This window comes from Teleopsis dalmanni, chromosome 2 (assembly GCF_002237135.1).
Source record: "Teleopsis dalmanni isolate 2A chromosome 2, ASM223713v2, whole genome shotgun sequence".
Classification (NCBI taxonomy): Eukaryota; Metazoa; Arthropoda; class Insecta; order Diptera; family Diopsidae; genus Teleopsis; species Teleopsis dalmanni.
In genome coordinates this window covers 99,617,741-99,634,672 of record NC_051847.1, presented here as the reverse complement: position 1 = coordinate 99,634,672, position 16,932 = coordinate 99,617,741, and the positions used below count along the sequence as shown (strand labels likewise).

Genomic DNA, 16,932 nt, shown 5'->3' with positions numbered 1-16,932 from the left:
ACGTTAAATTAACGCCCAAATTTCAACCACAGCATGCATTCACCAATAATAACATACATTTTTATAATTTACATAAAATATACATAATTTTTATTATTAATATATTACATTATAATATTGTTCTTTTTATTACCACACCAATAATACAAATTCAAATACGTCTCTTATTGTTATAAGAGACGTATATAATTAATTATTTTGCTACTCGTCTCTGTTGCTCATTTGGTTCCATTTTGCGGAAGTTCCAACTTCCTTGTCCGTCAAATTCTAGAATGTGTGTATGGTATTTCCTAAAAATATTTATATATAGATTGCAAATAAAAATTAATTTCGTTTTATTTTTCATACCATAAGGTCGGTCTATGCGTAATTGTTAGAAGAGTTATACCCATACTTTTTGCCTCCTCATATATGGAGCTTTCGACATCAATTGAAACAGCACTAGTGCATTCATCAAGTAAAGCATATTTAGGTCTAAAATTAAAAAATTAAACGAAAGATTTGTTGAGAAAATAGCTAGGAAATTAATTTTTGTAATTAGATTCAAGTCTTGTTTTGATGTGATTATTATTTTTCTTGTTTTAGTTTTTATTATTTATTTCAAATATAACTATAACTATATAAATATTAACTAATACTTTAATAGCTAGTTCTACAATTGGTTGAAACTCAACCTTTTTTGTCTTTCGGTTCTATCCGTCAATATTGTTGCTTGGAGTTTTATTTAAATTTGCTTAAGAAATTATTGATCAATATAAAATAACGAACTTAATAAAAAGGATAAATTAACTAAACTCATAATAGATATAAGAACATATATAGTCTGATATATACAATATTATAAAATAAAAAAGAATGCGTTCATTACTGTAATTTCTATTTTTTTATATAAAATTTTATATCATATTAATATTTAATCATAATTTAATAAATTTGAAGCTTTGATGCTTCTTCTTCTATCAATTATTTTTACAAATTACCTATAATCAGTAGCAGTATTCTTCAATTATAATTTGTAATATAGAAATCAATTACAAATTTACCATTACCCTGTAATTAGTAATTGGGTTTTGTAATTATAATTACACTTATAATTTAACATCTCAATTACCAATTAAAATTACCCTGTAATTATTAATTAAGGGTAATCTACTTATAAAAGTAATCATTACTGCACAGGTGCGGAATCAAATCATAAAATCTTGTAAATCTAATAAGTTAAAATTAGGTGGTTTCGTTTAAAAACTTCACATGTATGGTTTCAAATAGCAAGAATTCAATACAGACTACAACTACCAATACTATTATTTTTTAAACTGAGTAAAATTTTTTTCGGTATTCTAGATATCTATTATTGCCGATACATGTTGTCATAAGTAATGATAGATTGACTTACTACTTTAGCGTACAAGTAGTAGCATTAATTATGTTAATATTTCTTTAAATACAACGTAATTTGTATAAGTTACAACAATTACAATGCATTTGAAGGAGTAACAATAAAGACAACAGGTAAAGAAACTATAATATCTGGTTTGCGATTAGTAACAGTCCATGTTATTACTTCAATTTAATATGTAGATTAGTACATTGTATATAATATAACCATATCATTAAGTCATAATACAACGTTCATAAATACCATGAATAGTGATGCATTATAGTGATGAATTTCTTATAAATCCACTGAGTGCTTAACTTTAAATACTTACAACTACTTAAACTTACTTGTGATAAAATAATCTTGCAATTGCCATGCGCTGTTTTTCTCCGCCGGATAAAATATCTTTCCAATCCCTAATTCCATCAAAACTATCTCTGTTTTATATATATATTACATTAGTAATTTCATAATTTTTTAACATTAAATTACAAATACCTCTGTGCAATGTGTTCCAAATTAACCATTTTTAAAATTCTTTTAAGCTCATTTATTGTTATTCCTTTGTTCTTCATATCGTCTCTATTATCAGGATATATAATTTGATCACAAAGACTACCAATCGACATATAAGGCCTCTGAGGTATATAAAACATGCAGGGTTTTCCTTCAACAGGTCGGGGAATATGCAATTCACCCGAATATATAGGCCACATTCCGCTAAGTATACGAAAGAGGCTAGATTTTCCACATCCATTTGGCCCAGTTATTAATAAATGCATCCCTGGCTTAATACACAACGTTAGATTAGGTATAACAATATCACAGTTTGGTGTTACAACTGGAACCGAATGTAATGATATGCATGCTTCATTTTGTTCGTCAAAGTATATAATTTTTCCTTTTGCAATTGGGGTCCCATTACGAAATTCGATAATATTATTGGTAATCATTTTCTCATCCACTGTATTTCTTTTATATACACCTTGTGCAGTATCTTGTAAAACTTCAATCATTCCAGCTACTCTATGGGTATAACCAGCTAAGGCAACAATCTCTTTGTAAGAAGACATAAGACGTTCTATTGCATCAGCCGCTGATATAAGTAAATTACGGGCTGTAGTTAAGTATTGCGTTCGCTCGCTGATATTTGGATCTGTAACAGTTTTATCACCATTTTTTATATTTCCATTACTTGCATTATGTTGAAAGGAGGAGGTAAGAATCGGTAAAGATACCATAACCATGCCTGTTCCAGACCAAACATATTTCATAAAGAACTGTTCAAGCATTATAAACCAAAGTTTTTGTACAAATATATTATTCATTTGAATTGCAAGTCGATTATATGCTTGTCGAAGTTGTTGAAGTTCCACCTAGGTCAAAAATACACGGAACATAAATATTTTGCATATCAATATATTAGTGTAAAGAGTATAATTAAAACTAACAATATTTTAATACAAATAAAACACTATATATATGCGTTTATCATATATACATAAATAATTAGTCTAAATCCCACAGTGTCAATTTTAGTCTGTTAATACAACGTTTACATTAGGCCTTTTCTTTTGTAAGCATGTCGTAAAAGCACAAATAAAATAAGCACTACTTTCGATGGCAACTCTGGACAAAACGGAAAATTTGTTAGGCTTACATATGCAAAACGCGTAGCAAAATTTAAAGTTAAAATTTCAAAAATGAATAATAATTCTTTCCAATTATGAACTGGAAATTTCATATGTACTTCCAAAAATCGTTCACAATAAACAAGTTTTTAGTCTTGGCAACCATGCAATTTGAGCTGCTTATTAGTTAAGCGGTTTCAAAAAGGTTAGACTAAATAACGGAGCAGTGTTGTTGTTTCATATGTTATTTTTAAAATAAGCCGTTGTTCTTTTGTGATTTGCTTACAAAAGAAAACGCCTATTGTGTGATTAAAATTAGATCAGAGCAAATATCGTTAATATTTTTAATCTTTAAAGTTAATCTTTTTTTCGTCTGTGCAACTTTACAAATGGCTTAATATCGTATTTTTTTTTTGCGACCTTAAAAAATGTCTTAATATCGTAGATTTTTTTACGATCTTAAAGAAATATGTCAAAATCTATTCAAAACAAGCATTGAAAATTTGAAAATTCCGAACTGAGTGAAATTTCTATTAAATTCGTTTAATAATATTTTTATACATAATTATAACTAAAATTTATTAAATTATTGTTCTAAAACTATTTATTGAATATGTATTACAATTTTTTTTATACAAAATTGTAATTAAATGCTTTATTTACAGAAATTTATCAAACGCACGAACCAAAACACAACAAGAGGAACGTCAAAATTAATCTCCAATATATAATGTAAACGGTGGAGATTAAATATGCAAATTAACTTAATCTCGTTCTCTTAATCTCACAATGTAAACGTAATATAAGATGTATATTAGATTTTTAATTATTGTTTGATTGACGCTAAAGATTTTTCAGAATGGATTGAATTGGTTTTATTGATATAAATTATGATCTAGGACGATTAAATTAATACTGTTTATATAAATTTTTATTGCGTACATTCTAACAGGAAACGACATGAAACATTCTGGCCAAGCTCAGGTGAATTGCAATCCGATGACAAAACTATATATTTCTCAGGCAATGATACTAACAGGCATAATAAAGAAGTCAGAATCATTCTTTCAAAAAACAAACAGAACAATGCTTTTGAAGGTTGACACAAAACTCTTTGTAACTCTTTGCAAGAAAGCAACGAGTAATCTCCGAACTACTGAAACATACGAAGTCCCATGAATTGAATCTCATCATTGAAGACTTTAGTTCCAAATTAGGATCAGGTGCGGTGGAAGGAATAGTTGGATGCTCACCAACTTGGTTTGGTGCTTCAAAATGCCACTGGTCTGTCTGCAACATTCTCATTCGCAGAAACCAAACAACTGTTGGGTGCAGCAGTTGTAAAAACAGTTGTAATAACCATACTGATTGGAACTCTGCCTTTACAGGAGCCTATTGTCCAACTACTCCTCCATTTAGACTATCTCTATCGTAATCAACCACTGACAATCAGCTTTCAATCAATGCCACCCAACCTCTCTCCATGGCATTTCCATCTTTTATCAATTGGGTATGCACAGTCTGCAATCGAGCAATTTCTGCTATTTTAGACCTTGCTCTGGATTAAACTCGCACCATGGCCTGAATTTAAATTTCGTCGGCAATTGTTGCCAACTTCCACCCATAATTCCATTCTTAAAATTCTGCACATTAACTGTAATGCCCTTAGAAGGAAGCTTTCTGAAATTGCAGCATTTATGACCTCTCACAACATCGCAGTTGCACAACATCGTCAGATTTCACCATTATACGTACGGACCACCTCAGGGGAGCCGGAAGTGAAGTTGCCTTTTTCCTGCGGGATTCAATATCACATAGTGAGCTGACATTACCCCAGTCGAATGACGAATATTTAGAAGTAATAGGGTTAAAAATTTTTATTGGAAGGATATATAAAGTCATTGAAGTTATAAACATCTACCTGCCACCCAATTCTAGCTGCCCACTGCAGCATTCCCCTGATATTTTTCATCCTCTCGAAGGGGACTCACGTTTTGTGTTGGATGATTTGAATGCCCACCAACCTTATGTGGTTTTCTAACCTACCAACCGATCAGAGGGGTTATAATTGATAATTCTTCTTTTCATCAATTAGGGTAACACCAACTTCCTTTGGCTTTCCTGATGCCAGTTTCGCCAGCCCCAGGCTGCTTGCTGTCTCGAATCGGAGTGTGCAAATAGCTTAAAGCTCAGATCTCACTCCCATTACCATCTCAATTCCGTCGTTCGAGGTTTATTACGAAGCTGACAAGAAAACCTTCAAAAATTTTAAAAAGGCGAACTGGGCTCTATTTAAAGACGTCTCCGAAGGCGACTTTGGCAATATTTCCCTGTCCTGTGATTTAAATAAGGTAGAGGAACAATTTCGCAGTATTATCATCAAATCCGCTGCCACAGCTGTTCCTACTGGTAGGATCAAAGTATTAAGGCCGAACGTGATAATTTTCGTAGACTTGACTCAGCAAATCTACGAATAGTTACCCTGAACAGTAACATACGCAAAATGGTAGATAAACATCATTTAAATAAGTGGAAGGATCACTTAGACAGTTGCGATTCTCAAAATAGTAAATTGTGGACTACCATTACAGCACTATCTAACCCTTCACGCCCCAACAACAAATCGATAACTTTTAATGGGATCACCTTCTCCAATCCCAAGCATTGCTCCCAAAAATTTTGTCATCTTTTCGTGCCCCCAATGATGTAAATAATGTGATCAGACAAGTCACAGCCTCGAAAGCTCGATGCTCATGCTCAAGCATCTCGGGTCTATTGGCCTTTCAGTTCTGACTCATATTCTGAACACCTCTATCAGTTCCCACATCATCCTGATAGGATTATCCCTCTGCTGAAACCGGCCTAGGGGAACCATATGGACCGATCCCATTATTATCTCCAGTAGCCAAAGTTCTGGAGTCTTTAGTCTTAAAACAGATATCTTCATATATTCACTTAGCTCCCCATTCGCATGGATTTAGAAAACGACATAGCACCACCTCTGCTCTTTGCGAGATCACTCTTTGTGAGATATCCATGACTCTGCCCATTAATATTGGTGAATTCACGATCCCCACTACCACGAAACCCAAAATCCTGGGTGTCGTTCTCGACAGCATGTTGACCTTTTCCGCACATGCTTCAACCTTGTAAACGATTGAAATCCCGTAATAATGTGTTAAGAGCCCTCGCCGGATGCTCTTGGGGTAAAGATAAAAAACCCTGCTGAGCACATACAAAGCAATAGGTCGCCCTATTGCTGCCTATGCAACTCCAGTATGGACCCAGCAACTCTGCGAGATGCAGTGGAATAACATCCAAACATGTCAAAACACAGCTTTACGAATTGCAACCGGCTGCCATCGCATGTCGCATTCTGACCTCCTTCATGCGCAATCGAAACTATTTCTAGTAAAGGAACACAACCAACCGCTGTCCAAGCAATTTCTACTTTCGTGTCACACAGATGGACATCCTAATGGCGCCATGGCTAGTAGAGCCCTCTCTCCACGATGCATTCGTCGATCCCTTACCACCTTCTATAATCATATCGACCAATATTCAGAGATCGCATACAAACGTGAACTAATATCACTCCATACCGATGCAGTATCTTCTTCGAGACCTAGACTGACTTCAAACAAGGTCCTCAATGGGCATCCGCCTAATATCGTCCAGGATAAACGTAGTCTTTTCCGTGCAGCAAAAATTGCCCTAGCTCAATTGAGATCAGGATACAGCCTTGTGCTAAACAGTTACTTGTCACGCATAAACACGTCCGTTCCTAATGTGTGCCCAAACTGCAGCTCTGCCTCATGACGCCGCCCATTTGTTTTCTTGCCCCAATGCACACAGTGATTTAAGGCCAATCGACATTTAGACTCATCCCCTAGAGGTAGCTAGGTTTATTCGGCTGGACCCTGGTTAATTTCTATTATAACATCTCCCTCTTTCTTTATCCCCTTAACTCTAACCCCACCTATCCACTCCCTTACCCATTTATTCGTTTTGTAATCCTTACATGTTATCTGCTTTCAGATCCCAGCGGGCTACAACAACAACAACAGAAAAAGTGTACGATTTTTTATCTGTACTTTTAAGTAAATACTAAAAAGAGTAAAACTTTACTAAAAAGAGTAAAAAAGAGTAAAAACACTAAAACTTAATTATTTAAATAAAAGAAAACAAAATGAATATTAGAACGGTAATAGTTAGCATTTTTTTATTATATATTTAAATAAATTAATTAATTTATATATGTATTTAAATTTATGGGTGAATGAAATGTTCATATAATTTTAACCTAACTCTGAATGTTTTAAGAGCAGTGTTGTTGCTTCACATGTTTTCTTTCGTAAGTTGTGAGTATTTTTTTGCTACATTCATTTGTTGCAAATTCGAATAAATTGTTAACTAGTCACAATAAAAAATAACTCAAACATCAATAACAAAATACGGTTTGGAAAGAAATACTGAAGATGCTTTATGCTATTCAACAAAATCGATTCGCTTATTTTTTGTTTAAATGTTCTTTACCGTTAATTATTAGTACAATAACAGTGACTTAATCACGAAATACATTATTTAATTATTTATTTATAGCATTACGTTCCTAGATTAGGTTCTATACATAAGAAAGAACAAATCATACAACAAATAATGCCTCCACGAACAAAATAGTATTGAAATTTAACAATTGAAAATAAAATTATAATTAATTAATTAATTCAATTATTCTACAGCTGGTTTATGATTTCGTTCTAATATGAACACAGCAAGTAAAATTGTTAATAAAAACTTTCATAGTAATAGTAACAAAACTCCAGAAAAATATGCGAACAAAAAAAAAAAAAGTCAAGTACGGCTTTGGACCAGTTGGTTAAGGTGCGCTGATTCTGAGCTTCATATTTGACAGGACCCGAGTTCGATTCCTGGTACTTGCAGTCTCAAAAAATAATTATTTACGAATAATTAAATACAAGAATTATTTCCAAGACCACTGATGATGGGTATTTGGCAATACTCGAAACAGCTGTATGGTCAGCGAAAAATTCAATTAATTAAAATAATATAAAAAATAAATTTTTGTTGTTGTATTTCACTACTGTTCGAAAAAATCTCATTATTTATTTAAATATTATTTAATTATTTAATTTAATTAATCATGTTACGAATAACAAAATGTAAATATACAATTGACGTAACGAAAATTTTGATGTGACTTATGTTAACGTGAAATACGAATAATTGTATACATATATAGTTTACAATCTTAATATAGAAGTTGGATTTTTGAAACAGTTTAAGTAGATATTCTGACGACATATGATCACCTGATCGAACTATGTTTTAACAAAATGGTTATGTTCGTTGATATCATATTGGACTTGTTAGGCCCTCATTCAATTTTGTAAGTACATCGTAAACTCTACATCATGATATGTTGATACTGCCAGAATATTCCGTCATATCTCTAAAAAAAGTAATAATAATTACCTTATGTCCTCCATAAAAAGCTATTTCTTCAGCATTCGTGATTATCCGAGAGTGTATATGCCTCAGATATGCATAACGATTTGCTTCTTCTGATACAAGTTGTCCAAATTTTGGCGACACAATTCGCATAATGTATGCAGTAAGCGATATAACACATACAGCTAAAGTAGGTCCTACGTTAACACAATAAATATCAATTGTTATTTTTAAGCTAAAGTAGTATAGGTTTAAATGAAATTTATTTTTTAAATATAAAGGGCTAAATGTTAATAAAAAACTTACCAAATTTTTACTTAATAGTTAAATTTGCAGTTTCGGGTACTGCTAATTACTCTTCATCAATTATCTTTGAATATATTTGTTTTAAATTTGACAGATTAAAAGTTTCAAACTTGACACTTACAGTCAAAAAAAACCTATTAATGCATTTATAGAAGCAACAAACGATTCGATTAGGTAAATTTTGGATTATAATGTATAATAAAGGGTATTTTTTAGCAGGTGATATTTTTGACGTACAAAAATCGAATAGTTTATCCTTTATTGGAAAGCGGTGTACATATTTATATTGTAGTGGCATATTAACCTTGACCACACACAATACGTTGTGTGCGGTATTTAATGTGTCTCACTAACCCGAAACACTCAAATATCAAGCATGACAAATTATCATCAAGATTACCAGGGAATTGTAAATATTACTTTTCGCAATCATTGCTCAATAAAAAAATGTAAAATAATCACTTCGTTAATTTTAGCAGTAACTTTAAAAATTGACTTTTTACTTAAGTCAAATAGGAGTACATACATTTAGCACATACATTTATCGAACGTATAATTTTTTGCGTTTACGTACACAGTTATATGAACGCACTTAGTGAAATATTTGTGCGTTACAAATTTTTTCTATTTTTTCTTTTTTTTAAATAACATGTGAAATTGTGTGTTGTTCGCAAACTAAAATTTTCAAAGTCATGAAGTACGCAAGCACCCAAACACTCAAGAACTTAAGTTCAGTCAAGAATTCAAGGTTAGTTAATTATTACCCTGGATTAGGTAACATTGTCCAGTATTTGATTGGCAATTGTGGTGTACGGTCACTGACTGCGTTACTCCGCAAAGTCAAATAGCAAATTATTAAGGTTACCAAGTACTTAAGCACTCAAGGTCTATCAAACACTCAAAAAAACCAAGGGCCCTCCAAGTGGGCGGTACAGTTTGCCAAACATTGGACCGGTGAAACAGTTGGACAGATACTGGGTCGGAGCAAAAGTTTGAGAAGCGGTCACTAAGCACCATAGCAGAAGTGGTTAATGAAGCGGGTGTGTCAGAACCCCCTGACATCCCGTAACAGGTTAATTATGAAACCTCAACTGAAATGGTGAACATCAGTGTGAAAGGCCTCATTGAACTTAAAAAATTCAATGAAATTCTACAAGCCAACTACACCAAGCTAAGGCAGCAATATCAAACCCAGTAGCTGCTGGGAAACAATTAAACAATAATAAAAGGAAGAAGATCTCATTGCATTCCCCAGTCAGTTCCCCCGTAACTCCGCAGGCTCCAGCGAGGAAGACATGGAGATGGTAATCTCTGTAGACGAGGTTAACCCTTCCGAGATTCAGGCAACCGAACTTGATTTTCGAAATATGATTCAAAAATCAAATCAACCAAGCAGGTGAAATCTGTAGTAAAGAAAAGACTCCCCAAAACAGCACCACGTCCAGCGGCTAATGCAGCAGTCAAGTCGCCTGCCGTCCTCTCTTTAGAAACCCAAATGAAAATATCATATCACTACTGCCATAATAGACCATCACCGCAAGATAACAAGATATCTGAATGAGATCAGTGAGCCATTCCACACCCACTTTCTTCCCGATGAAAAACACCTCAATATTATAATTAACGATTTGGAGGGGCAGAACAATGAAAAAATAAAGATCTTGTAGGTCAAGGATTTAGCATCTTCGAATGCCACTTTTTGAAAACTAGGCAATTAACCAGCAATCTAGTCAAAATCCGACTGCCAGTAGACCAGAAGAACATCTATAATGTCTCCAGCATTTGTCAATTGAAGATGATAATCAAGCACAGCGCCCTCTAAAAGGTCCCCCACAATGTCATAATTGTCAGCAGTTCGAGCATGTCGCCACTAACTGCAGAGCCACACCAAAGTGTGCTAAGTGCGAGGGCTCGCACCGTCACCAACAATGCACAACACCGCGCGATACTGCCCCGATTTGTGGCGGCCACCCAGCCAACTACAGAAGTTGCCGCTGCGCTCCGCAAATCCTGAAGAAAAATAATTTCTCCACACTAATCTCAAAAGTCAGCTCCAAAGTGCAACCATCAATATCTTATGCCGATGCTGTGAAAAAAGCAACTACAGTCCAGCAACTTTAGTCCAATTCCCACTTGAAGAAACTTTTGGATAATATGCAAGCACAACTCAATACAATGATGAAAACTCTGATGCAGACCATGTTACAAAATTTAGTGCCAACCCTAGCTTCTAAATGAGTACATCACCACATCGCCTGAAAATTGTTACGTGAAATTCCAATCCCATTATTTACAAGATACATGAGGTCATCCAATTCCTGCATGATTTCGAAATAGACATCATGTTGATCCAAGAAACGTTTCTGAAACCAACTATCCAACTTAAAATCCCCAACTATGTCGTCTACAGGTCAGATAGAGTTTAAAGAAGAGGTGGAGGCACAGCCATCCAGATTAAATATAGCATTAAGCACCATGCTACAACCAACAACCCACAAACGTTCGAAGCAACATCCGTAACGGTCGAAAGCCAGCTTGGAAATATAAATTTCGTATCAGCATATAGGTCGCCGAGCTTGCAAATTTTCGCAAATAACCTTGAGGCTCTCCTCAAAAACGACATACCAATTTTTCTAGCGGGCGACATGAACGCATACCATAGCAGCTGGGGTGACAGAAGTTTAAACAGAACTGGCAGGGATATTGACGGGCTCGTCACAGAACACTTATGGCAAAATCATGCGCAAGGCGAACCGACACATTATGGCAGCACTACAGGCCATGTAATTGATTTCGACATATCGAACAACCTGGAGCTGAACGTTCACATAGAGGTCCTTGATGAACTGGATTTGAATCACAAACCAGTCCTTTTTATTCTTGAAAACTGCCCAGTAAACAACATGAATCACACGTACGTAACCACCGATTGGGACGCATTTAAGTACCAGGTTGATGTTGCAAGTATAAACAATTGTCACGCTCAAGATTAAGGAGGCCTTGGACAATAGCTTCATTACTATAATCAGAAAACCAAGTAGTTACTTCTATCTGCCGCAGGCCATCAAACAAATCATCAAGCGGCGTAATGCGATTCGAAAATTTGCCCAAATAGCCGCTGCGACAATTCTGTTGACGCATGGCATAAGTGATAGCACATTTAAGTCATCATATTTGTGAAACAAGTGGGTATATGGCTAAATACATATACCAGTTTGCTGATTGCATCAAATAGTATAAGTTTAGGTAATGCACATATTTCCCATGAATGCTCTTGGTCTTGAATGTTCAAACTCCATCGGATAACAAATCGTGGGAACTAGGTGCATTTCCTCATTTACCATAAGCTCAGTATTAAGAATTTTGTTTAAAAGCAGAACATTCTTTAATAAACATTCAATTCAATTTCAAAACCTGAATTCAACCAAGCATTTTCTTTGGTTTAAGTGCCTAAAGGAACCTTGATCAAAGTCGGTTTATGTGCCGAATTTGATAACTAATAACACCAAACAAATAAATAAATAATTAATTAAATAAACACATATATATATATAAATATACATATCTGTTTATAAAATACGTAACTGGTTCATGTGCCGGATTGCGTAAGTGAATACTAAGCTGGTTAATGTGCCGGATTAGTTAAATCCGTATCAGACTAGATACGCATGAAAACATACGTGTAAAAGCTAAGCTGGTTTACTTGCCGGATTAGCTAAAAGCTGTATCAAATTAGGTATAGTCCATAACAATAGTAATGAAAAATGGTGCGAAGTTCTGTCAGGTATTGATACAGGTGATAAAACTTTCTGAGCTTTGAATAAGTACTTCAGACTTAAAAGTAAACCGACAGTGCCGCTTATTAATGGAGCAGCATGGCTCTCACAGACATAGTCAAAGCCGAGGCATTTACAGATTCTCTGGAGCTGCAATCTCAACCCAATGCTGATAGTGACTATGATACTCAGGAGGAAGAAATTATTAAACAAGAGGCTGCTATTCTTAGGGACCAGGTACCCGATGAAAATATCAGCAACAAATGCCTGTGTAATCTTACAGAAGACGCAATCCAATGCATCGTTAACATCATCAACTGCATGTTTAGGCTTGATAAGTTCCCAAAGGCCTGGAAGATGGCCTCGGTAGGATATGTAGTGTTTCCTAAACCGGACAAGAATCCCTTATTTCCAGAGAACTGGCGTCCCATTAGCGCAACAGTAGTGAACGCCATAAATATCCTTCCGGACGAACAAATGGAGAACAGTGCAGCTGATATAAACCGCTATAAGTAAACGGGAATCAACCGGGATGATAATATTCGACATAGCCAAAGCCTTTGATAAGGTCTGGCATGATAGTTTTGTAGTCAAAATGGCCCATTTTGGGGTCCCCAGCGGACTGATTAAAATCATCGGTAGTTTCCTGCAAGAAAGGTCTTTCCGAACTAAAATCAACAGCACTTTTTCGTCCGCACGAACAATAGAAGCAAATGTAACTCAAGGGTCGCCACTGTCACCCACATTGTTTAATATATATACGGCAGACATCCCCACCTTAAGCCCGTGTCAATAGTTCCAGAAATGGAAGATTAAAATAAACAATGGCCACCAAACCACAAAAGAGTAAAAGTGCGCAACAACACTAACTCAAACCACAACAACAACAACTTTTTTTCATACAAAATTTGACACTTCATTTACCAAGAAGATAAATTTATACGTTTATAAGGTTTATAAGGCATTCATCAGTTTAGATAATACACAACAAGTTAATTCTAATATAGGTCAATAGAATGTAACTAAATTATACATACCTGATAATATGTTTGCCTTCATTTTCTGTGACGAACGCATCAACGTTAACCCAATTAACATCAAATCAAAGCAAGGCTTAGTTAAACTGCTATATAAATGAGCAATTGAACTTGAGAAAACAGAAATGTCCTCAGTTAATCTAAAAAACAATATTTGAATTTAATTAATTTAAATGTTATCAAATTTTAAATGAAGTATCAAAATAGATGATATTAGTAAAGTGATAATATTTTGATAGACAGACATATTTTGACAAATCAGAGATAACGTTCAGATAATAAAAAAAACTTAGTACTACAATATTTTAATCTATTTCAAATCCTCTAAAGATAAAAAACCCATTAGACATTTTAATTGTGATTTAAAATATTTAAAAAAAATATTCAAATGAAACTTTAACTTTAATCAAAACTACCTCTCTCTCAATTAATATTTCGTTCCCATAAATTCTTTTTTAATTAGAACCAAAATATTGGGTGTAGTAAAAAGAAATCCATTATTTTCCTAATAAATGGCCTTAGTTATCTGTATCTCGCGTTGTATAAATTCGATCGGATTACGCTAAATGGTGTTAGAAAAATGAATTTCGTACTAAAAAACAGTTCATTAATTGGTTGACTCAGTTATGTTTGAGTCAAAGTGCGTCAAAGATAGACACTAACAAAAAGAAAATACGCCACATTTACAGTTTTTCTTTAATAAAGTTTAAAACGCAAGCCAGGCGGCTGAAAATCTAAATAGTATCAACTGTAACAGCCAATCACGCTAAGTTTTGGTTTCGTCAATTCCGTTCTGGTGATTTCGATGTCAAAGATGCATCACCTACTGGAAGCCAACTGTCGTAAATGTCGATAAAATAAAATTGAAATTGCACAAGAGCTAAAGATTGCATAAAAGCTAGTTCGATGTATGGTATAAATGACATACAAGTTAACGCAAAAAAATCTCATGTACCGAAATTATATCTGCACATCGCTGCTGAACGGGAACAAAATCGACCCATTTCTGAAATGGCTGGTAAGTGGTGATGAAAAATGAATCACTTACGACTAGTTTTACGGTCATGACCAGAAAAAGAAAAAAACAAAGGCATGAGCCTTAACGTAAATTATTTGTAGAAATACATAAAGAAGAGCGTTTGCCTTCGAAAATACGATTTTCGAGTACGAAGCAAATACAAATACAACTTTGTTGTAAATGTAAATGTTATGACTTTATTATTAAGAACCTAAAATATTAATATTTATAATAATTATTTGTTTTTACTATAAACGTAGTTTTGTGATCGAAATTTTTTGATTTGATAAAGCAGAACAACTTTACAGTTCATTGAATACGTTAAAAAGGGTTATAATAAGGGTTGTGTTAGTACTTTGAACAGCGTTACCAACACCAAATTTTGTAAATGCATCAGATATCACAAAGATATAAGTAATCCACGTGCAAACGGATATAGGTTCCAGTACATTGCAATGAAAAGTACCTTAAATTTGTCCGTCCTTTATCTTATAACAGCATTCGGTCTACGCAGCAATGTAATCTTTAATGGCCTTTCCTATGCGGGGGAACCAAAACGTTTGTTAATCTCTCCTAAAAATTTTACTTCCTTTCAGGCCGAAAAATCTAGTAATCTGTGTTCCCTATTCCCTATTCCGATTGTAAAATAGCCATGTCCGGGTATAGGTAATCTCTGTCCGAATCGACTTTCCCTTATCCGCAACTTGTGGGTTAAAAATTATGAACCAAATATAAATATAACGAAAATAAGCTCGTTAAAACCGAGTTCTACTTTTTCGGACACTACATGTCCTAATAAGGTACCCACCGCGACTTCTGGCGGTAATAAAAGAGTACCTTTTAACAACTCTGCTAATTCCACGCATTCTGTTTCGTCTACGAGATCTGATCCTCCTTCAAGGAGAATTTATAAAAAGTGCGAGCGGCGACCAGACTGTTTAAAAGGTACAAAAATATTTCGGTTACACCCCAATCATTAAGTTTTAGATTAACTTGGCTTAAGCAGGTCCTTAATGCTCCTAAGAATAACAAAAAGAAACCGGTATCGAAGCGTCAGCACTAATTGGATAATCAGCTTCGAAATCAACCGTTAAATACGTGAAATAACGTGGCAACGCCACCTCAACAAAGCGCTCTACATGTTACAGTGGTGGAGAGGACTGAATCCACACAATACCAACATGAGGGTCGAATAAATTAATCTGCATCACTGGAAGGTTGCATCCGCCAGCCTACAGTAGCGCCTTCACAATAACGTGCTTGACATGGTCCTGGTACAAGAAACATTTGTTTACAAGAATCTTGTATGCGAAATCAGGACAAAAAATAATTGTATGCGATAAACAAGGGTAAGCCGTGATCCTGCATACTAATTAATAAAAAAAAAGAATAATCTCTTACTCTTGCAGTTTAATGACGGAAATCAAACCGCAATAAGTATTGAGAGCTCCTGGGGCGAAATATGGACAGTATCCGCATGTCTGGCACATAACAACGCTCCACTACCATCGGATATCCTAATACAGCTAACAAGCGGCGCCAGAGACTTGGTGTGGAGCTGATTATAGACTGTGATGCCAATGCTCATCATGAGGTTTGTGGCAGCTCAAATACAAATAAAATAAGTGAGTTACTTTTTGATTTTATTTTTAGTTGCAATCATTTTATATGCAATGATGGCAAAAGACCAACTTTTATTACTAAAAACAGGCAGGAAGTATTAGGCATTACCTTCGCTACTGCCAAGCTTCATGTTATTCACGAATTAAAAAGTAAATCGTTCTTAGACCATATGATCATAGAATTTAACTTAATCCTAGATGAATTAAGTGTCTGCAGTCAAAAATAGTTCAAAAATGTTGAGAATACTAACTGGAAAAATTACAAATCAGTTGTAACTGAGCTGATGTTAAGTATGTCCTTCGATCCCCCAGGGAATACTGATGACAAACAAAATTTGATGTGAAATCTTTCCTCAAGAAAATCAGATCGCTAAATTAACTTTGGGATGTTCACAAACCACATGCGTAACTATTAAACAAATGCAGATATTGATATAAAATCTGATATAGATGTTATTGATAGTAATACTAACCAGAAAAAAATTGCTAGACTTAAAAAGTCAGCATATATTAAATGAAAAATTTTATTTTATTTTTTGATCATTGGTATTTCCAAGAGTCTTACACATTTAAGTTCTATACAATAAACCAAATCCAAGATCTCACTTTAATGCTCAATAAAGCTTTTAATCATGCCTGTCTCCCTACTCGACCTAGTAGGAAATGCAATCCATCTTGGTGAAATAAAG

General features: G+C 34.3%; 1 protein-coding gene across 1 annotated transcript; it reads right to left on the bottom strand.

Annotated features, from left to right (window-relative positions):
* Positions 1-68: 68 nt before the first annotated feature.
* Positions 69-13,743, bottom strand: LOC119678934 (ATP-binding cassette sub-family D member-like; the record flags this gene model as incomplete). The annotated part of the gene is given in 6 exon segments (XM_038091043.1): positions 69-290; positions 349-474; positions 1,729-1,818; positions 1,880-2,757; positions 8,509-8,681; positions 13,604-13,743. Coding segments are annotated over 6 exon segments (1,504 nt in total), but the record flags the coding sequence as incomplete, so codon positions are not given.
* Positions 13,744-16,932: the final 3,189 nt, after the last annotated feature.